Source organism: Cryptomeria japonica, chromosome 10 (genome assembly GCF_030272615.1).
Source record: "Cryptomeria japonica chromosome 10, Sugi_1.0, whole genome shotgun sequence".
NCBI classification, from domain to species: Eukaryota; Viridiplantae; Streptophyta; class Pinopsida; order Cupressales; family Cupressaceae; genus Cryptomeria; species Cryptomeria japonica.
The window spans coordinates 253,044,311-253,068,190 of NC_081414.1; the positions used below are offsets into that span (position 1 = coordinate 253,044,311).

The 23,880-nt window shown below is 36.5% G+C and overlaps 1 protein-coding gene across 5 annotated transcripts in view; it reads left to right on the top strand.

Moving 5' to 3' along the window:
• LOC131059841 (uncharacterized) overlaps positions 1 to 23,880 on the top strand; it is a 253,314-nt gene that overhangs the window by 20,869 nt on the left and 208,565 nt on the right. For all 5 annotated transcript variants that reach the window (XR_009110248.2, XR_009110249.2, XR_009110250.2 and 2 more), the window contains exons 2-3: positions 18,747 to 19,434; positions 19,589 to 19,673. Coding sequence is in view for 2 of the 5 variants with exons in the window: in XM_057992888.2 (XP_057848871.1) it covers positions 18,747 to 19,434; positions 19,589 to 19,673 (773 nt within the window). In the remaining 3 variants the exon portion in view is untranslated. The remainder of the gene's footprint in view (positions 1 to 18,746; positions 19,435 to 19,588; positions 19,674 to 23,880) is intronic.

Genomic DNA, 23,880 nt, shown 5'->3' on the forward strand with positions numbered 1-23,880 from the left:
AGGAGAAATTTCCTGCTTCTTTCTCTTAGGAGTGAGGGAGCTAAGCTATGGAGGTAAAGCCATCAAATTTATTTCAGAAATAGCTAGAGGTGGTGAAGAAATAAGCTCCATTTGAACTAGAGTTGTTTCCTTGGGAGAAGTTCTTGTCTGAACAACAATCATTGCTTGCTCAACAGGTAAAGGATGTAATGATTCCATCATAAACTTCTCAAAATTTGTAGCAAAAGTATCAATTTCTGCCAACGACAAGCTAGGCAAAGAAATATATGTAGGATTCTCATAAAAAATGTTCGACAAGTCTTTATGGGGATGATCAAGAGATGGTTCTGATACTAAAACTGGAATAACATTCTGAACGGACACGCTCAATGGGATAGGAGCAATGTGAACGGTGGAAAAAGAATCCATGTCCATGTCAAAAGGAGAAATAAGCACATCTAAAGGAATCTGAGAAGGAACTTCGTGAGGTGACTCTGAAGTTGTGGACTTAGGAGCATCATCTTGTTGTTGTTCTTCCTCTAGATCTTCAGAATCAATAACCTAAATACGCAGTTACGGTTTCTCTTTTCCTTTCACTTTCACTTCTTTAGGAGGAATCACCATTGCTCTACTGAATCTTAACTTAATTTGTGTAGCAGAAGATGATGTACCTTCCTTGTTATCAACTTTGATTTCAGGCTTGCGTCCAATAGGCCTTGTAGAGTCATCATCTTGATCTTGATAAGTCTAACGCCATTACTTTTGAGCCAAGCATTGGTGTTTAGCCAAACCAGTTTGGAATCTATCCAGAATGGAGGTACATTCTTTCTGTGACCATTGAATTGATGGAAGTGGTGCTTCATCAACTCTCTTTTCAAAATACTCGGAATCAAGTATGTTCCTGTCATCAACCATTCCTTCAAGAATGTTTGTCAAGTTCAAATCAACAATTTGCTTGAGTATGAGCTTGTAGTAATCCATCCTACGAATTTCCTCTTCCGTGCAAAGATCAACCCAGATGTTCTCTATGCTATGCACGTGTGAACCATCTTTTAATCCTTTCTTTCATGCTCCGGTAATCAAAATATTTCCTTGTTTTGAATCTTTTGAGCTTGATTTCCTGCATCTCAGTCTCCATGGCTTTAGCTTTTGTAGACGTCATGAGGGAATATTGACCAATCTGCAATGGGTTACTTGATGATATCCCCATTCTAGCCTCGTGTCAAATTGATTGTTGTGCATCAACTGCCATAATTTGTCTTCCCAACTCCATAAGGATGATCTTGTCGGTTGGGTATCTCAGAAGCATATATGGCTGCTTGTTGTAGCATCCAACTCTCATATAGGTAAAAGTTGGGAATTGAAGGAAAAGGTAGCCATATTCATTCACCCTTTCCCATGCAACATTTGACACTCTTCTATTCTTGAGTGTTTTATCAAATAAACACATGTAGTGACCAAAGAAAGCATCTTGAACTCTTCTGTAATGGATCCTACTGGGAATCAAGGGTAGCTGATCATAATATTCCCACACAGGCACAAGTGAGTGATCAGCCTTGGTAGGAAGACCAAGGAAATGTTTGAGTGACGTTGCTATATATACCAAGTATGAATTCATGTAGAAGGACAAAGTGGTAGGAACTTTGGCAAGGTGTTCACACAAAGCATCGCTAATAATCTCACCCCAAAAGATGTGCTAGGATTGCCTAATGAGCACAATGAATTGGTACATCCATGGTTTCGAAGATATAAGAATGCTCCAAACCCATGATTCTGCTTAAGAGAGTATTGTGTCACCAATCTCTCCCTTAAAATTGCAGCGAAACAACTTGGCCCACTGGGTGAGACAAGTCTGGGTTCATGAATCCATTTATTAATATGATGCTTGCATTCCTTCTCCTTTTGTACATAGTACTTTGCTGCACTTTCTTTTGAGATTTCCACATAAATAGGAGCTGTAGGTACTTTGAAAATCTTTTCAATGGTTTTGGCGTCCAAGCGAATAACAACCTCTCCATCATCATCTTTGATAGTTCTGGTTTCCCAATCAAAATTAACAGCACAAGCAAGAATAAATTCTGGCTCTAGGGCAGCCACCAGGAAAGAGGAAACAAGATGAATATGACTGTCCAATAAGTGTTGCATATTGTGATCCTTGGGTTTCTCAACCCTTTTAAGGAAATCTGACACATCCACATGTCCGATTTCTATATCTTTAATCTCCTCCAATGAAGAAGAAACTTGAGAAGGAGAAATCTCGTTCTGGTATTTGTCGTAATTGTACTTCATCTTCTTGTGGGAAGATGATGTCGACAAATTGGTCATTGAACAGGAATCTGTAATGCTGCGATGAAAATCCAGAAGTGTCAAAGCAACATCATGATCTACAGAAGAAGCCATATTATCTTCTTCAAATGGGAAAAACTCAAACTCTAGCCCTAAGGCTCTCAAAGGAGTAATGAATGAACAAGAGGTTTTAAAGGTATGGCTTTTGACCAATTTCGGATCTTTAGAGGTATACTGTAAGTATGAAAATGGGGGAAAACTCTTGTGAAGACACAACTGCAATCGGGTTTTAAAATTCTGATTGCAAGTAGACTTAGAATGGGAAAAACGAATGAAGATGTGATGAACGAATGCAATGGTGGGAATAGGGATTTTGACATGAAGGAAATGATGAAAAAAATGATTCTGACCAATGATGGCAAACTTATATGACCATGGTCAGGTATGGAAAGAGGCATTTTCAGCTTGGCAACTTGGATAGAGGGAAAAACTTCAACTTGTAATCAGATTTGTAAAACCTGAAAACAAGTAAATGAGTTGAAAACTCAACATTTGTTACTTTGTGAAAAGAATGTTCTACTCTTTTTACCAAAAGGGATGGACAATGTTACAACTGCTATCTGTAATCGGGTTTCAAAAACCCGAATACAAGTAAATGTGGAAAATTTGCAAGAGGGGAAAACATGCAAATTCACAAGTTGTATTCAAAGAGAAAAACAACTTGGGAAGTGATGTAACAAAGGGTGGAAACTATTTTTCTCACCATTCACCTATCCTTCTCATAGGGTCTCCTGACTTAACAGACAACAGTAAATTTCCTTACCTAGCACATGAGGATGCTAGGTCTATCTTTGAAGGGAGTCAATCCCCTCTCCACCCTCTGCTGCAGAACACAAAACTACCATTATAATGTCCCTAACATTACCCATTCCACTTGGTTTTATCTTAGAGCAAGGTGGAATGGTAATCATTTACATTTTGGACTCTCAACCTCACAGACCACTCAGGTTCAAATACTTCCTGTCGCAGAAATGACAAGAACTCCTATCTTTCTTAACACCCGAACTCCAAAAAAATGCAAGAACAGATTAATTCATAACACCACTAACAGAATATGAAATACTCCTACTGAAAGAGACTCTATAGGCCGAGCAAACAAAAACAGAAAATAAATTGAGAAAACACCCAAATTGAGCAGCAGAAAATGAAATGTCTTTATTCCTTCTTCCTTCAGTCTTCCTTCAGCAATGTAACATTCAACAACCCCTGCCTCATGGCTTTCGAGGCATATAAAAACTACAATTTCTGGATACCAATAGTCATACCATGATTGTTGATGTTCCAGTTACAACCGATTGAGCATCTTTATATTCCATTTTATTATCATAGACACAAAACCGACCCTACAAGAAACATACTAGAGATAAATATAAAACGGTCACCATGGACCTTTATTCAAACCAAAAAATAAATCAAAACCCCTAAAACTCTTAAGTCACACTTAGACCAAAAAAAATGCCAAGTTGGTGCTCCTACACCAAGAAGATTATATAGAAACCCGAAATCTGAGTAAGATCATGATTTATTTACAAGTTTGATCAAACAAGAACATAAAGATGCCAAAAAGCAAATAAAACCACTTGAAATTAAAAAAAATACTAAAAACACATACCTTGCTTGATCAATTGCCTTAGAAAAAAAGAAATAGAGAAAAGATATGCCTCGAAATGCTTTATAAGAGGACAATAGAGCCTCCACGTCCGAGCTCTAAAGCATTAAAAATGACATGAATAATGAACAAAATGCACAGAAAACGTTTAGAAAAACTGTCTCTTCTTTGGTGTCCAACACCAAGCATTGAATGTTGAATGCCACGAATGCCAAACATGGCGGAAACCATGAGCAAAAACGCCAAAAAATTAGAGCATATACATCGAACAATGAATCTCCAAGATGCAAAACGGATTCAACAAGTTCAAATCGTTGTTACAAGAAAAGCGCTAACTCTTACTTGGGTTGGATTTTTGGTTTAACATAACAAGTTTGATGCCCATTGAAGAGAAACATGTTGTTGGGTTATAAGAATCTGGCTACATGTAAAGGGCATATACTTAAAAAAAAACCCAAGCAAGGAAAGATGTAGTCAGGTTATAAAAATCCGACTACATGTTTTAAACTGAAACATCTTCCTTTAAAAACCTCCAAAATCGGGTTTCAAAGACACAAAAGCAAAGACATGTAAAAGAAGCACTAAAAGACGTGTAATCGGGTTTTAAAATTCCATTTACAAGTTTTAAAATAAAAAAGAGCAAAGGAAAAAATAGGAACTTTAAGGAGAAATTGCAAGTTCTCATAAACTTGTTATTTTCAAATTCACTTGTAATATGATCAAAAAGTCCCTACAAAACAACTTAAAAGACAAATAAGGGAAATGGAAAAGAAATAACAGGTTACAAGTTACACATCTTTTATAAACTTTCACTTGTAATTGTTTGAAAAAGCTCCTATAACTTAAAAACAAATGTCTCTTTTACTTGCAAAAGAAGGAAAATTTCCCACTTGCAGTATAGAGATGAAAACCCGATTTTGAAGGAAAGACCAAGCAAACGAACTCAAAATGCGATGACATTTGAAATCTCAATCAAGGACGAACCGAAGATTAGTCTAGTTCAGAAAGGAGCAAGAATTTTGCCTCGAAAAGCGTGCCTTAGAGTAAAATCTTCATTTTGAATAATTTTTTTAAAGGAGCTGTCCAATTTTATGAATACCAAATTACGGACAACATGATGGATGAGTTAGGTTCATTGAATTTGGACGCCTTATCTTAAAATGATATGACTGGATAAATGATGACTGGGTGCCACTTCCGCTCGATTGATCTTTGTAATTCATCACAAGTTGTCAATGAATGAGGCATATCTCTTGATACTCAACATGTCCAAGCTTTGGATGTGTTGATGACTTTGCTCAAGTTGATCTTTTAACTTTGATTAACTCTTTTGAAACTATCTCGTCTTGATCAGCTGCATTCTTGAGCTTTCATCTGGCTATACTAGCAATGATTCTTGGATTTCGGAAAGAAATTCAAGATTTTGAAAATTCTATCCGTGCTTGATGTTGATAACTACTCCTTTCCCTTGATGTTGCCTTTGGTATAGACCTTGTCTTGCCTATACTTGATCCTCATCATGCCTTGAAGTGTATTGGTCCTACTCCTTGTGTGAGCTTGCAACTTGATGATCCGATCAGCTGTCTTGTAAAGACTCCAAGTGTAATGTCATGCTAGAGTCATCCTTCACCTGTAAGAATTGTTTAAATTAGTTTTGTGATATGATGGTTGATTTGCAAACAAAGCCTAATCGCTTTGGCAAGGAATCCTAACTTCAAAATTATAAGTCAGAAACCCTGGCTAGACCTCTAGCCTTTATCTTGAGATATGATGCAATCATCCTAACTGATAATAATCAGTTGTTACAAAAGTTCTAAGATGATCAAATGTAACAAAGAGTACTGTTACAATCAAGATCACACAAAAATGATCTGTACAAGAAGCTGGATCAGTATTGAACACAATCTGATTAATATATGAAAATTACCAACTAAGCTTTATTTCAAACCTGTGAATTGTTCAAATAGACTAATAAGGTGATTAGGCTGTCCTCTTAGCCAATCTTGCCTTGAATGGATCTTTTGATTGATGGCAGAGCCTTTATCAAGTTCGTAGCTTCATTCAATGCATTTGCTGTATTATCTCACCAAAATCGTCTTGCCAGTAATCCACTGTGATCATAAATGATTGCAATGACTGTGTCTGATCAAATTCAGAATTGTTGCCATTAGAGATGAATTCGCTATAACTGGTTTGCTTGACATAAATCGCTGATCTTCCCCAAAACAAATTCGCTGATTTACAAATGACAAGTTGGATGATTACGTATGTGATCAAGTCGCTGCTTTGAAATATCAAGTGCTGCTGATTAACATAAAGGGCAAATTCTCTGATTATATCCCAATTGGAGAGCACTGTCGAGTCTTATTCAGCCTGAGACAAAAAAGAGGAAATCGCTGGAGAGTTCGCTGATTAAGATTGCTTTCAGTTGAAAACTCGTCATGACTTGGATATGGCCCTATAACATGAATCACTTATCAATTTGCTGTTGAAGATGATTGCATACTGATTGCATTTTTTCATAACCAAAATCGTAACCATAATTGGATGAAATTACTAAGAATTGAATCGCTGCAAGGTTAATGAGGATATCGACTTGGTGTTGATCAAATGAAATGATCAACAAGACTCAGTCATCTGGGATACCTCATTACAAATCGCCTAGCAATTTCCTTTAATGTCTTGGAGCTAAACAATAACTTGTCTTGATCATATCCATTTAATGCTTTTGTAATCATTGATTTCAAATAAATAACTGCTCTTTTTCAAAATTGCGATGTCTTTCACAATACATTTGTGTGCATTTGCTGTCTTGAATTAAATGATTCACCTTGAACTTAATACCATAAGGTATTGATTTTGAATGTGTTATTTGCACAACCACTCTTCATTGAATGCCTGCCAATCATCATTTGAATCTTTAATCTTGTTTACAAGTTGAATTGAATGAGTTGCATCGTGTATGCTCAAACATCATTGAATACTTGCCCTTTGCTTTGTCAAGTTTGCCATTGCCTCTTGCTCCTCGTGTCCATTTGGTTACTTTCATTGAGTAAGCGTTAAAAATTTGCCACCTTTCATCATGTACTTTCTCATAGAAATTAGTCATTTAGTTGATCATCGAAGTCAAAGGACGGGTACTTTAGTCAAAAGATGACCTTCTTGTTCAAGGACGGTCCTTATATTCAAAGGACAATGGTCATGTTCGAAGGACGAGGCTCCTATTCAAAGGACGAGGGTCATGTTCAAAGGACGAGGGTCTTGGCTAGTGTTGTCTTCATTTTTGTTTTAAAAAATGATGGACCATTACATAAGATTTTTGTCAAAAAATTAAAATTTCACTCTATGGCAATTCCCGAGGCAGAATTTCGCCTTACCCTTAGACTGGACTAATCCTCAGTCCATCCTCAAACCACGTTTCAAATTTTATTGTATTTTGAGTTCGCTTGCTATGTTTTTCCTTCAATTTCGGGTTTTTTTCGCTGACTGCAGGTGGGAAATTTTCCTTAAGTTGCAAGTTTTATGTTTTCCTTTGTTTTTGTGTTTGTAGGGAAATTTTAAGTTAATTACAAGTGCACTTTATGAAAAATAGAACTTGTAACTTACTTTTTATTTCCCCCTTGTTGCTTTTTGGCTTTTTAGTCATTGTAGGAACTTTTTGGACATTTTACAAGTGAACTTTAAATCATAAAGTTTAAATAAAACTTGTAATTCCTTTAAAAAGTTCCACTTAAGTGATTTTAAGTTATGGTAGGGGTTTTTCTCCTCCATTACAAGTTTTATAAATTCACTTTAAGTTGTAATAGGGATTTTATTTCCCTATAACAAGTTTTATTTTTAAGTTGTTTTTGTGACTTGTAAAAGGAATTTTATTTTCCCCTTACTAGTCTTTTGTTTAAAACTTGTAAAGGGAGTTTTATTTCCCTTTCACATGCATTTTAAACTTCTTGTTTGCTCTTACAAACCCAATTTTGCCTTATGCATGGAAAAGTGAACATTTTAACTTGCAAATAGTTTGAAGAAACCTGATTTCTTTGGTTTCATGCATTTTTTAACTTGTCATTTCTCCTCAAGAACCTGATCAGCAATATTGGATGATGTTCTTGAAAGTTTCAATTGATTTTTGTGGAGAAATCTTAGGAGGAAGGCGTTTTAGTTTCATGCCTATTTTCATGCATCTTAGAACTCTTTTCACGCCATTTGGTGGATTCATTTGCTAGTTATAAGGCGTTGAAACAGCAACGCGTGTTGTAGAAATACCACGATTTGCCTTTGGAATTTGCCACAAATCCTCTTCCTCCTTAGTCCTTTTTTGCTTGTCTTGCCTAGGCGTGGAGTTTGGATGAAGATTTGACCAATTCTCATGCCATTTTGATAGCCGTTTTTGCTGCATAAGGCGTTTTGGAAAACGTGGCTAGGGTTTGAATCTCCTTCTTGTATCTATTTAAGAGGTTCATTGTCTTCTCTTTCAAGGATTGCTTCTTGCTTCTTGGAGGGCATTTTGATTGATCAAGGTATGTTTCTTTCCTTTCTTCTTTGTTTTCATTTCTTGTTTTTGTTTGTTTTGGTTTCCTCGGTCAATTTGTTAGTTTTGTTAGTTCTTGCCTAAAATCGGTTTTGTGAGAGATTTTGCCCATTGTTCCAAGTTTGCAAAGCAATTTGTGAAATTGCATTGTCTTTCCCCATTTTTTCTCTTTACTTGCATTCGGGATTTTGAAACCCGATTGCAAGTAAGAAATAATTGATCTTCCTCTTTGGTTGAAAAACCTTAACCATTTTTTGGTGAAATTCCAAGTTTCTAAGTTGAAAAATATTCATCCTTTCAAAATCGGGTTTTTAAAATCTGATTACAAGTTGAAAGTTCTTCCCATTTTCATAAAGATGATCTTCCCAAAATCTTTCCATACTCATTACCATCATCCGTACCTACCATTCCCACCATTTGCCACATGTCAAAATCTCATTTTTCACCCACTTCTTCATTTTCCTTTTTACAAGTACACTTGCATTCGGGTTTCAAAAGTTCGATTGCACATTTGTTCTTCCCCACTTGTATTTTTGTAAAACATTCCCCAAGATCCGAAATTGGTCAAAAGCCAAGTTTCAAGCATCCTTATTTATTTCCCATCTTCCTCTCACAAAGTTGTGAAGTGTAAGGGTTAGAATTTTTCCCATTTGAAGAAGAGAAGATGATAGTTGCAACAGATCTTGATGTTGCTTTGACACTTTAAAGTCTTCATTGCATAGTTGCAACAGATCTTGATGTTGCTTTGACACTTTAAAGTCTTCATTGCAGCGTACGAGCTTGTTCTTCAATGTCAGATTTACCATCATCTTCCATTCCAAAGAAGATGAAATATGAATTTGATAAGCGCTAGAATGAGGTGTCTCCTTCACAAGTTTCCTTTCCTATGGATCATATCAAGGATACGGAAATAGGGCATGTTGACATGTCATATTTCATCAAAAGGGTGGAGGATCCGCAAGATAGTAATATGCAGCGACTGTTGTTCTTCTTTTCCGGTGGCTGCCTTAGAACCTGAGTTTGTGCTTGCTTGTGCTCACCATTGTTGATAAAGAGACAAGAACTGTCAGAAATGATGATGGGGAGGCAATAATCCGTCTTGATGCAGATACTATTGACAAAGTTTTTAGAATACCATCAACACCTGTGTATATGGAGATTTCCAAAGATAGTGCAGCTGATTATTATGTCAAGTGGGAAAAAGATTGCAAACGTCACATTAATAGGTGGATCCATGAGCCACATGCCGCTTTCACATGGTGGGCTAAGTTGTACCGTTGTGACTTCAAGTGGGAAATTGGAGACATCATTACTCTTCTCAGCAGGATGTTGGGACTAGAGCATTCTAATGTTTTTGAGCCCTGGATGCATGAGTCTATCATGTTCATATGGCAGTCTCATAACATCTAATTGGGAGAAATTATCAATGACGCTTTGTGTGAACAACTTGCAACAGTCCCTACTACCATGACATTCTATATGAACTCATACTTGGTGTATTTAGCAGCATCACTTAGACATTTCCTTGGTCTTTCTACCAAGGGTGATCGCTCGCTTATATCTGTGTGGGAGTACTATGATCAGCTGCCTTTGAGACCCAGAAGATTACATTTCAGGAGGGTTCAGGATGCATTCTTTGGTTATTTCATGTGTCAGTTTGACAAGACTCTTAAGAATAGAAGAGTATCAGATGAGGCATGGGAAAGAGTGAATGAATATGGTTGCTTGTTCCTTCAATTCCCAACTTTCACTTACATGAGAGTTGGCTGTTACAGCGGACAACCATACATGCTCCCTAGATACTCAACTGATAAGATTATTCTTATGGAGTTGGGAAGATAGATCATGTCAAGCATAAGGTTGGGATGGGGATTTCTACAACTAACCCATTGAAGATTGGCTGGTATTCCCTTGTTACATCCACCTAAGCCAAAGCTATGGAGATCTAAATGCAGGAGATAAAACTCAAAAGGTTTAAGTCAAGAGCTGATTTTGACTACTGAGATATGAAGGTGAGAACTAAAAAGGCCTTCATACATGTGCATCGCATAGAGGATATATGGGTGGATCTTCGTATAGAAAAGGAGGTTCATAAGATGGATTATTGCAGGCTCACCCTTGAACAAATTATTGATTTGAACCTAATGGACATTCCGCAAGGAATGATTGATGATGAGAATGTGCTTGATCCAAAATATCTTTCACGAAGAGTTGATGAAGCCCCACTTCCTTTAATTCAGTGGTCACATAAAGAATGCACTTCCATTCTTGAGAGATTTCAGCCTATCCTAACTAACACCAACACTTGGCTCAAAGGTAATGGTGTTAGACTCATCAAGATCAAGGTTGGAAAAGATGATGGTTCTACAAGACCCTTCAGACGCAAATCTGAAATCCAGATAGATAAAAAGGAAGGTGCATCATCTTCGGGCACAAGAATCAAGTTGCGAGTTAGTTGGGCGATGGTACTTCCTCCTGAAGAGGCGATAGTTTGTGGGAAGGAGAAATCACAGCTTCACATTCATGTGATTGATCCTGAAGATCCAGAAGAAGAACAACATTCAGATGATACTCCTAAGTCACTAACTTTGGAGTCACCTCATGAGGTTCCTTCCCCAATCCCCATGGAGCTACCTTTATCTCCTCCTAACACAGATGTGGATGCTTCCTCCATTATTCATGATGTTCCTATAGTAGTGGATGAGTCTCCTCAGGATGCCATTCCCATTTCAGCAGTTGAGACACCTCTTGATTATCAACAAGAGAGTTTGCTGGAAATCTTCAAGGATACTCCTGCATGTATTCATTTGTCAGAGATTGATACCTCTACTTTCGGCTTTGAGGAGTTTATGAGACAATCCTCATGTCCTTTGGTTACCGAGCAAACCATGGTTGCTATCCAGACAAATACTTCCCCTAGGATGACCACAACTGTTACTGAAGGAGAACTAATGGCTTTATCTCTATGGCTTAGTTCTTTCACTCCCAAGAGAAAGAAGCAAGAAATTTCTCTTGATGTCTTTGATTATCAACAACTTAGGTAATCAAGACCCAAGGTTGCTAAAAGAGCTAAGACATTTTCAAGGGTGACAGTTGATAGTAACAAGATGAAGGTGGCCGAGATTGTTGAGCCTCTTGTAGACAAGCCACATGAGCAAATGCAAGCTGCGTCACAAAGGTAGAATTAGGTAAGCAAACACATGAAGTTGTCAAGCATGATGCCCAACAGTCCGTAGCTTCACTAGTACAGTGATATGACGAGCTTCTAGCAAAGAAAGACAAGCTAGAAGAGGAGAATAGGCAACTAGTAGCAGCTGTTCAAAGGATTACTAAATCCGCTAGTGAAGGGAGCAATCCTTCAAGTTCTTTCAGTCCACAAGAATCAATTCAAGGAGTTGAGAGAGCTGCTCAAAAGGTACAAGCATTGGAATCTTGGGTGGATCGGCTTCATGATTTATGTGCACAGGTCTTGAAGGAGGTTTTTCAAATGATGGTCAAATTGAAGACCATTGAGGAACAATTGAACCAGGTTTCTGATGCTTTAAACAGATTTTGGAAAAGGCGGAAGATAGCTTGACAACATGGCTCAAGATTCCTCAACAAAAGTTGAGTGTTCTTCTAGAACATCAGGTTATTTCTTCGAGGGTTGTATATCTAGAATACCAGGAGCTCTTGGAGAACAAAGCCCTTGTTCTCAACTCACTTGTTGAAGACATTGATGATTCTATGAGACTGCTATTGGAAGTATTTCAGGATATTATTTCTCGTTGTGAGAAAGCTTCTTGCAATATCATGGATCACAATGGGGAATTATTATCAGAAGAAAGGGTTCTCTCACATCTACAGTTGAAGATTCATCATGAGTGGCGGAGTGAACCATTTTCAGCCGCATCTATTCAAGCTTTGGTTGCCTATCAAGTCTTCTTGCAGGAAATTCAGTATTCCTTTGAGAAGAATAATGCTACAATCCTTCGTTGCAGTGATGTTATTGTGAAAACCATGATTGTGGCAAAGAATACCCATGAACTGAATCCTGATGAGCTGCAAATGATCATCCAGAAGTTCAAAGGATTCATGTCTTCACATGTTGCATGCAATTTTTAGAATTTTAATCTCTTAGTTGTAGTTTCTCTTTTGACATGTTTACTTGTAGAAGCATTTTGTAAATTGCAAGTCAAGTCATTACTTGCACTTTTGTAATTACAAGTGGACAAGTTACAAGTCAATTTAGAATAGGACTTGTAACTTTTAATAAGTCATAGTTAGTTATTGAATAAGTCTTGTTGTTTGAGAGAATTTCTCAAGTTAGTTAGGATCCTCCAACCTTTTTCTCATGACTCCTCTCCTATAAATACCTGAGGGGGTCTATTGTAATTTTTATCTTTTAGAAAGCAAGCAAAAACTTTGCCAAATTTGCAGCAAAGAAGTCTTTGAGCTTATATGTGTAAATTGAAGAATTGAAAGGAATAGAAGAAGATTGCTCAAGTTTTGAGTCTTTGTGCTACATTCTTGAGTTTGTGTTCCATATTATCTTTCTTGCAAGTGCTTCTTAGGGAGCTTAATCAAATTTGATTTGCAGTCTTTGTGCTGCAAGTATTGGAGGTTAATATAAATTAGAGTAAACATTCTTCTAGGAAGAGCTGTAAGACTTTGTGCTTACACTTGTTCTTGAAAGAAATTAGAAAAAGATTTTGTGATAAGAAATAGTTGTGAGTTTTTGAGCTCATACTAGTTCTTACTGTTTTGTGTAGAAGGGAATAAGATATTTTAGACTTTGTGCTGCTATAATTTGTTCTTGATATCATTAGCATAGAAAAGGGTAGATAGGACTTCATATATTCAAGTCTTTGAGCTTGATATTACTGTCTAGTCTGAAGGAAGTGACAAAAGTCTCTGAGCTTTCAAGAAACATCATTTCCTTTCTCTCATTTCATTTCAAAAAGTTGTTACTGCTGTTTTGCGTTAAATTGCTATCATTTTTCTGTGGAGAGAAAAGGATATTGGCTTTCTTGAAAAAAGAAGAAAGACTGCTGTTCCATCCTATTTTAGTTTTAGTATTAGATAGATAGGGGGAGCCTTCCCTTAATTAGGAGAGTATCATACTCACACACTGTGGTTGAAGCCACAATTTCGTATATTTCCCCAAGTGTACAAAATTTTCAACCAATAGCTAGAATGCCTCAACTTTTTCCATGCCTTAGCCAAATTTTTTGATTTTTTGAATTTTTTGAATTTTTCACTTTTTAAATTTTTGATTTAAAATGATCCTTGCTCCATGCTGAAGTGGCATTATCAATGCCTTAAAAAACATTTTTGCTCCCTATTCTGAAGTTGGTGGGGCCCAAACAATACCATACACACCACCTTAAAAAACATTTTCAATTTCCTCCTTATGCTTTGTGGGGCCAGCATACCACATAAAAAAGTTCCCAAAAAAAAACTTTTTAACTTTTCCATGTTAGAGTTTTGGTGGGGCCAGCAATGCCATGTTTTGAAGGGAATCAAAAGAAATTATAATGTTTTTTTAAAAAAAGATTTTAAAATCTCTTTGTTTAAATCTTGTGGTGGGCCCAAGCATGCTACGTGTGTGGAAAGGGAGAACCAAAGGTGATAAGGTGAAAGGGGGCAGGGATAAGTGCTACGGTGGGAGGCATATGGGGTTAGGAAAGGGAATAAAGAGGGGTAAGGAAGTAAAGGGAAAGCTACGGGGGGGTAAAGTAGATGGTAAGAGGGGTAGGCTAGGAGCTACGGGGTTATGGGGAGTAGGGAAAGGTAAGGGTGTAAGGTGTAGGATGTAAGGTGGGTGATGGGAGATTGGGAGGTATAAAGGATAGGCTAAGGGAAAAGGTTAGTGAGTATAGGGGGTAGGTTAAGGGTGGATGGGAAATAAAGGGAGGTTTAGAATGCAAGGTATGAGTTCGGGTATAGGAAATTGAAGAGGGGAGGTGGTAAGGAAATATAGGTAGTGGATGGGTAGGATAAAGGGCAATGAAGGGGGGTTAGTGGTAGGTGAGAGGTGTAAGGTAGGATAGAATAGAGGTAGGATAGAGGTAGGCTAAGATGGGGGTGGTAGTTATGAGAGGTATTATGAAGTGGAAGATGGATATGAAGGTAGGGTGTAAAGGGAATAGGTTAGTGGGTAGGAGGTTGAGGGAAGTGGGAGGTGAAGAGATGGTGGAGATAGGTGAGATGGAAATGACAAGTGAAGGTAGAGAAGGGTAGGAAAGGGAAGTGGAAGAGGTGATATGAGGGAAGGGGTAGAAGATGAAGGAGAGACAAGTATGAAATATAGGATGGATGTAGAATAGGAGAAGGTGAGGTGGAATGAAAAGGGGAGATGGATGGGAAGCGATCGGGCTTGGGCACCCATTGGCAATGTTGGGATAGGTAGGTTGGTAGCTTGGTTGGTCAAAGGAAGTGTTGTGCTTGACTTCATCCCAAGAGAGAGACTCATCCTGATTACATGATTACATCTTGGCCACCTGAGATACTACACTTCTTCAAAATGCAAGGCTTCAAAATGCAAGGCTAAATAGCCAAAGACACAAAAACTAGCCTAGAAAGCAGAAAAAAGTGGGGGGTCCCCATTTGCAATGGGACGATGTGTGAAAACGTCACAATTGTTTCTTCTTTTCATATTAACAACTCTTTAGTGTTTTGAATGTTGCTTTCATATGCTTCCCTTTCTCCATTTAAAAGGAGTCTTTGAACTCCATCTCCCAATGCAGACTTTCCTCGTCCAACTGTAGTGATTCTTGGTATTGAACATGGTCTTCAAGGTTGATCCATGCTCTAGTAATGGAGTATGATTTGCTATATCTATCCACTCTTCCTTTGTGTGGTTATTTGTTGTGGGTTGAATGTTTTGATATATTTGCTCCCAACTCCGACTTTTACTAACACTTAAACTTCAATTTATGCTTTGAGATGGGCTTCAATTTCAAATCTGTACCATTGGAGTCTCTTTGGCTGCCTTTTATAGTTACCTTCTCTATTGTATGTGCTTAATCAGTCTTAGAGATTGCTTGATCTCTTGGTCTTGACCATGCTGTGGTCTCTTCTTGCCTTTATTGGGGTCTTAGGGCATAAATATCTTAAGTCGGTCTCTACTACTTTAAGGCAGCAACACCATTGCTTACCCTTCCATTTGATAAAACTTACTTGATATAATGAACATAAATAACAATACATACTAGATATTGTAGTAAAAATATATCTTTATTCATATGTAGTTCTTACAAAAGTAGACCAAAGATTATTAACCAAAGATCAGATTGCTTTCCTGGACTACACAAAGTCTATGTTAAGAATCTAATGGTTTCCAAGATGAACACAATCTTCTACCAATTGACTCTTATAGCCACTTGAAAGTCAGGCAATAATTATTACATGGTGGGACCATATTAATAAAACCGAAACATTGTAAAGGCATTGTATGCTAACTGAACCCTATAGCATAAGATTAATTTAAACTATCATTAAGAATATCTTGTGTTTATCTATAGGTTGCAATGAACATGATTTTGGAGATTTGAGAATAGTAATTATCCCAAAAAGATATGGTGTAAATTAAATGTTCCTAAAGCTGTAGAAAAAGCAGAAAGAAAAGGAATTTGAAAGAAAACCTATTTCAAAACAACTAACTAAAGTGACTTAAATAAGCTATTGTGAAAACCATTGTGTAGGGTTTTAGCAAAGTTAAAATTTAAGCTACTGGGTTCTCTAGTTTTGAATCCCGTGTCTGTTCCAGGGTTCCAGGAGTGTTTGGGTTCGGGTTCCTGCTAAGGATCTTCGGGAACATCCGGGGAGTCCCCTGGATGGCTCAGGTTCCTTGTAGGTACACGCTCGCGTACCCAGAGAGAACCTGAGGCATCTGAGGTGATCCTTGGACATTCCTAGGCGCTCTAGGACGTACCCACGTGCTCCCAAGGGCGTTAAAAAATACTTATCTAACATTTAAAAAGTGCAAGCCCACCCTAAAATGCCTCCTTATGCCCAATTTCACCCATATAAGATATATATTTTATGACATATATTGAAATTCTGAACTATCATTTGACATTTTATATCCATCTTTATCACTATCGGTTTGGCATTTGGTATTGATCATACTATCAAATGTATGTTTATAATTCTTTATATTTTTATTTTTTTGTTTTTGTGTACGTATATATATAAAATACAGCTGTACCCATATATTGCATGCAAGAATTTTTTTTTCCGTACCGGTGTATTTGTGTCCTGTACGTGTACCAGGTCCCATACCAGTATCAGCAACTTAGTTAAAAAGCCATGGTCAACTCTCTTGAATGAAGGTATGACAAAAGCTGTATGAACAAGGTTTTAGTGAAACTGGCAATAGTCATACAAGAAATTATCCTTAAAATCTGCAATTTGTGATCTTTGGAAAATAACTGGTTGCTGCCCTGAAACCCAAAGTTTTCTCCCCTGAATCTGCATCTCAAATCAGGATCCCTGTGACTCCAAAAATATGTTCAAAATCTGATAAAAAATGATGAGTAACAACCACAAATCTGCGATTCACAAAACCCAAGGAGCTCAAACTATATACTTAATTTGCGAGTAGTAGTGCAAGACTTTTCTCTTCCTGAAGAATGATTGCTCCAGTAACAAAATACTGGTATATGCTTGGAATTGAAGTTATGGTAAGTGTGAAAACTACCATCATTTTTGCTTGGAAAGTTGCTGCTACAGCTGCTGCTATAGGTGACCAAAAGCCCTGTTTTGCTCTCTATACAGATCTAAAAGCCTCCATATTGCACAAAATTTTCACTTTTGATTCACACTTTCATCCCATCTGTTGTAAGTTGCTCAAACAAAAGATGTTTGCTACTTTAAAGGACTTATGCTGGCACTAAAAATCTGACGTTTCACCTACAAGGATTTCTAACACCTAAGTCTGCCACTGAAAACAACACACATTTGGGAATCTCCCTATGGGATAACTTCACAACATAGAGGTGAACTTTAAAACACTTCACGAATGTCTTGCAAGTGCCGGGCAGAGATATCAGATGGTTGGACAATTAGAAAAGTGTGCCTGGGCTTTTGGGTGGAGGTTATAAGTAGTTAGATCATGTTTCTAAATGCTGGTGGAAGAATTAAGTGGTTGAACCAATCTAGGCATGCATCCATAACAGATTAACTACCTTTTTGCTGTTGGCAAGCAGACTTTTGGACCACTTTAACCATGTTTTTTATGTGTAATGCAGATTTAAGTGGTTTAACCATTGCAAATGTGTGCTGAGTTTATGAGGCAGAGCTTTTGTCATACTTTGCTAACTTTGTCTAAAACTTAGTTGAAATTCTGATCACTGTTGCCATCTTTCCACTTATCCAAGGCAGAAAATTGTTTCACTTAAACCCACTTTAATGTTTGCGGGTAGAACTTAATAGTGGTTAGACTCTTGCAAATGTGCAGCTGTGATTCAGTAAACCCTGGATGTTGCCACTTCAATATTGCTAGGTTTGAAATTTCACTTGGTTGAACCACTAGAAAGTGTGCTTAGGCAGGAAGACATGTTAATGTTGCCACCTTTAAATGCTGGGCAGAAAAACTCTTCACATGCATCATGCTTACTTGCTCCTAAATGCCCTTGTTTGCTGCTGGTCTTCTTTGATCTGTTCCATCAGTCCCTGCTCCTCTTCTGCCTTTGATATTTTCATTTACATCATCATTTGCTTCTTATTAGACTTGTGATGATCATCAGCACCTTGCAAAACCATTAGTTGAAACACATAGGTTGTGACAAGATGATCTTGCAAACTGACTGGAGACACCACAGTTGACTTGGATTGACCTACAAAAGATGATCAATTGATGACATTTTGATAACAAAACAAACAAAAGTCAGTAAATAAATAATAAATAAATACTAATATAAATAACAACGACAAGCAAGGTTGAGACACCTTTGCCAATAATATTCTGATAAAGAAATGGAACTGTAAAAATTATTGATTGTGGCTTAGTTGAAGATGTTCAGGTCCCTGATTTCAATATAGTTATTTTGTTCTATTGGATTAGCTTTCTGTTGTTCAGGTGAACATGATTTAAAGCTTTGTATACTGAAATAAGTTTCCATTTTGACTCTTACTGGACTAGTGACTCTCTGTGACTATTTACTGGTTGGTGTCTGCCTTTTGTATTTTTATCAACTTTTGGCTATTTTTTCAGTTGTTATTATTAACAAAGACACAGATGCACATATTGCTCGGATGATGCAATCGGAGTGTCTTTTGATAATTTCATTTCTATCTTTTCAGGGAATGGAAAAGCAATCGTAAAGTTTCAGGCTCTTCGTCAACAAGTTATACATGCTTTGCCCAGTGCTCCGCCACCTGGACCTGCCACTTATGTTGTGTCCTGCCTCAATGCTTTGCTTGTCCTTGATGCTGACAGCAATGAAGCCCTTAGTCACTTGTTGACATCAGCTCTTTCATCTTTGGACAAAGTGAACATGTCTATAGCTGATTCGGCTGAAGCACGGATACTGGCATCAAAGTTGTTCCAGAATGTAATTACAGGATCAGTGACTCTAAGGGTGCGTGTCCTGGTTAAACTAGCAACAGTTTTTGGAATTCGGTTGAGAGATATAAGGGAAGTGGTGCACACACCTGAATTGGATGAGGCTGAAAAAAATATGAAAGTAACAACCTGTATAGAAAAATATATTTTAGGATTGATTAAATTGCGCTTGTACACTAGTGCGGTTGCTCTGTTAAAGCAATTTTCTCTTCAGCACTCTAGTTCACATGACTTCTTGCTTGCCATGATCCATGACAATCAATTTGAAGCAGCAGAAGAATGGGCAGCATACATGGGAAAGTATATGATCTGCTCTCTTATACGGCACTTGACAGAGATGGGTATGTTCAAGAAAGCTTATAAGAATGTAGAAAAATATAATTTGCTGCAGGAATTTCCTGGTGCATATCATCAATATAGGAAAAGGTATCCAAAGTGCATTCCTTGAAAATTAATTATTTCCTGTTATTCTATTTCATTACATTCAGCATGGAGTTCACTTTCAATGTCACAGTTAGGCTCAACTTTATGTTTTTTCTAATTTCTATTAGATAATTGATTTGATGTATGGAATTTTCAGTACCTTGAGGAAGCTCATAGAAAAAGAATGCTGGGATGTTGCAGAGGCAATAGCCACTGAAGACTGCATACTTGTTCAATACATGGTAAGCTCAAGTTACAAGTATGATCGTGCTGGTGAGGGAGGATGGTTGTGTAGTTGAGGGTGAAGGAACAACAATGTGTTGTATATTTTGTGGGCTTTCCTTTTTTTGATTTCATCGGTGTTGTTTTTTCATTTGTTGTACATGTTGTAAAGTTAAGAAGATTGCTGTTTTTATGGATGAAATAAGTTAGCTAGGGTATTGGAAGTTAAAAAGTAAAAACAAAAACGAAAATTGCACTCAATTGTCGTATCACATTGGATTATGCCTCAAAATGCCATGCTAGTGTTGGAATTGCCCAAAATCAGCCAACAAAGAGTAGAAACATTTTGGTTTGTTAACTCAAACTTTGGTCAATTCTGTAGGGATTCCAAGCGGTACCTGATTTTGGGATGTATTGTAGCTGAAATTAGCAGCGAATAGGCTGATTCAATTACTTGGAGAAAACTAGTCACAAAAAAAAACCTAAAAATACTTATTTGATTGATTTATGAAAAAATAATGGGAACTTGCTAGAAACCTAATTTTCCTAATTAAATCACCCATGGGGTGTAGATCAAATACTTTAAGTCATTGAAAGAAATGGATAGTAGGTTTGAATCCTCAACTTCAACCACTGTGGGAGTAAGGGCAAATTGTATTTTAACCAATCAAATCAAACTATGACTAAATAATAATGCTTAATGTTTATATTCAAAATAGAAGAGGATAGTACCAAAGATTAAGCTAGCCGAACAAAATAACACCAAGAATGTGATTTAAGTTAAACAATAGGTAACTAAAGAATGTACTCATAAATGTTTTAAATAAATAAAGCACAAAACAATTGCCAAAATAGTATGTCTGGAAGTAAAATTAAGTGAAGGACACTTTATTGTTTGTTTCAGTAAGTTTCATGCATTTAATCGAACTGGGTTGACATCATGCAACTAAAAGAAGCTTATAAAGAAATCCTTAAAATAATTTAAAGGAATTTATTTTAAGCAATGTGTAAAAAAGATTGCATATTTTGTTGAGAGGGTGACTGCTTTGTTGTCCAAGAGTTATGAACCTACAAAGTTTTTGTTATAGAATTGTGTCCTATGTTGTGTGGCAAGGGGGACAAACCCCACTATATATATATATATATATAGTTCTTGATTTTTAAATGAGAGCTCTATTGGGACCCGTATCCTTGAAATAAAATGTCTATAGAAGGTTACAAAGCCATATAAATGACAACATTGAACCCAAAAACTGTGACAAAAACCATAGTCTCAAACAACAGAAAAGAATCAGAATGCGAAACCAAGCCAAAAAGCATATAGGACAACTTAACCAACCACACCTCCAACCACTGCATAGCTACCATCACCACTCAGACACTCCCTTACTGTTACAACATCTTTGAGCAGAAAGCCTAGAAATCCGCACTCCTGCAAATTTGTAAATGCATAAAGGTGTGATTCACTTGTGGACCACATGCTGATTGAACAATTTATGCAAAATAGCATGCTCCAATCTTGAGACACAAGGAAAATTAGATAAAGTTTGTAGAAGATATTCTCAATGTGTTATTTGTGTGTCCCTAAAAAATTCCATCTGATACTGTTTTCCATTAAAGCCACGTAAAAGTATTTGATTGCATACAAATTGCCAATTTAGATCGCATTTTTTGTGATCAAACAAAGTCATCACAATACAAAGTTTTTGCATGAAAGTAATCCTCCCAGCAAGTTATTTGAAAATAGATTTTAGTATATTTTTTATTTTATTATTATATTTATTATCTGTTTTCTAATCATCATAGGTTTATTGCAAAGAATAAATCCCTTTTTGACACACATAAAAAAATAACAAACAACTGGAAATAGTTCAGAAAAATTAGACTGCTTTTTGTATTAATGTCCTATCAACAGAAAAAAATTAAAATTGGGTATATACAACAAGAGTCATGCTACGAGGAAATATATGTCTATATTATAGCCGTTTTAATGTATAAAATTAATATTAAATAAAAATGCACAACAAAAAATTCTGAAAAAATGTGTCTTAGATATTAGTGTTAATGAATTAAGTTCAAAAAATATGAAATTATTTTATTTTCAGACCAAGTTATGCATTGTGGAAAACTGTTACTTTTAAAAAAATATTGTAAATATAAGAAATGCTGTATGAATAAATATATAAAAGGTGAGCTAAAGTATTTGTCATTTAAAAATAAAATAAAAATAGAATTTACATAAGAAATCTCCCAAATCATAATTTACATTATCTCCAATATATAAATGGATTGTTTTCTACAATTGAGATAAAATGAAATTTAAAAAAAAGCTGATTTGTGCATGGCTTTCTTACACCAAAAAGTGAGACAAGACTTTATATTGTTACCTAGATTGGAGAATTGGACACCATGAATTAGTTCCTTGTGTTTAGTTGTGCTATCGTGGACACTTCCTTTTAGTTACTTAAGGTAAACCATTTATATGAGATACCTGTTGGTGTGTTTTTTATGCATGTGCAACTCAAAATAAAATACCCAGAGATATCCTATTCCCTGTTGATGAAAATCTTCTATGTGCTAAATAGATGGATTGTGTGATCACAAAGACGACTCGAAGGTTCTAGATTCATGCGGATAGTCTCATTTGGTTCGTTGTGATATGCTAGTAATCTGAAGGGGGACTTACACAATTGTTCGAGGAGTGAATCAATCAAAGGATTCTGTTGATTGTCGACACTTGTAACTTTCTTCTTTTCTAGAATGATTTTCAATGAGTTCCTTTTCAATCCTACTTCTACTAAGACTTGGAAAAAAAAGGCAAAAGGAGGGTTTAAGAAAATTCTAATCCTAAGCTAATCCTATGAACTTTGGAGAGAGAAATTGCAAAAGTGGAATTCAAAACCAATTCTTGTTTCACCAAATTCAACAACTACACAAGAATGGTGCTATCTTCTAAGGAGTTCAAAAGATTTTCATATCATTGATATTCACCAACATTTTGAACAATGAATATAGCAATAGAAGTTAAGTTTTCATTTATTGGTTCATGCTAACTTTGCAAAATAATTGAAAATTATCCAATTATAAAAAGTATGAACACATCACTCCACATTAAGCAATTCTATCAAATCCTTCATTCAATCTGTCAACTTGAAAATGAAATCTTTCCTATTGAGAGCCAAGAAACCATGCTAACTTGCAAAAGTAGACAAAATTCACCAACATTTTGAACAATGAATAATGTCTTAGCACTTAAGAAGTATCACTACAACAATTTTTTAGAAATCTCTCCCTTTATAAATGAGAGGAGGGTTTATATAGATACCCTATTACAAAACAATGGCCCAGATTGATCCAAGATCAACGGCCAAGATTAAAACATTAAAGCCCTAATTAGGGTTTGTTACAATAGTTATCCGAAGTGGGTCAATGAGAACTAAACAACCACTAAATCCCACTTTCTTCTAGAAGCGGGCGTCCTTTATCCTTTTCTTTGGCAGAAAATTCAATGAACCTAGTCGCTATGGGGTCGACCTCTTCCATTGGGACACTTGGCATAACGTCGACCTTGTATTCCATCAGGTCCATCTTATCAGTTTTTGAAAACCATCCTCAATAAACAGAAATGAGGATGCCTTGCCAAAATGTTGCTTCCGAATTGGACTTGCGAAAGTGAAGAAGTTGCTTTGAACTTTGGTCTTCAGGTTCTCTACATTCATGTCCTTGTCTCAAACTATTTCCTGCTCAAGACATCAGAGACTGTGACGAAGACCTTTTCTTGTATTGCTTTGATTGTTTCTTCTATTTTGGCATCATGAATCTTCATCTTTTTTAAGAAATATTTATGGATTAAGGAATTTTCTTTGCCTTCATCTTATCTTGAAGTCTTCGAGGTCCACATGGCCAAGGTCAGTATCTCCAACTCTCTTCCATTCCATCATGATCTTGGACTCCAGCTTTGGTCCTTCGTTATTGAACTTCATTTGTGCCTTTCTAGAAATCCCTCCTTGAGTTGACATTTACCACCTGAAAATCATGAAAATTTTCTAAGTTAAAAACAATAAGGGGGTTGTTTGTTTCCAACCTAAAGTGCAAAGTATGAAGGAATTTTCAAAGGATAATTCTTATTTAACTTATGAAATTCCAGGATTTAGACTTGGTAAAATTTTGGAAATTTAAGCATTTGCCCCTAAAAAGCATAAAAAAGCGAGATGATTTTGAATTAAT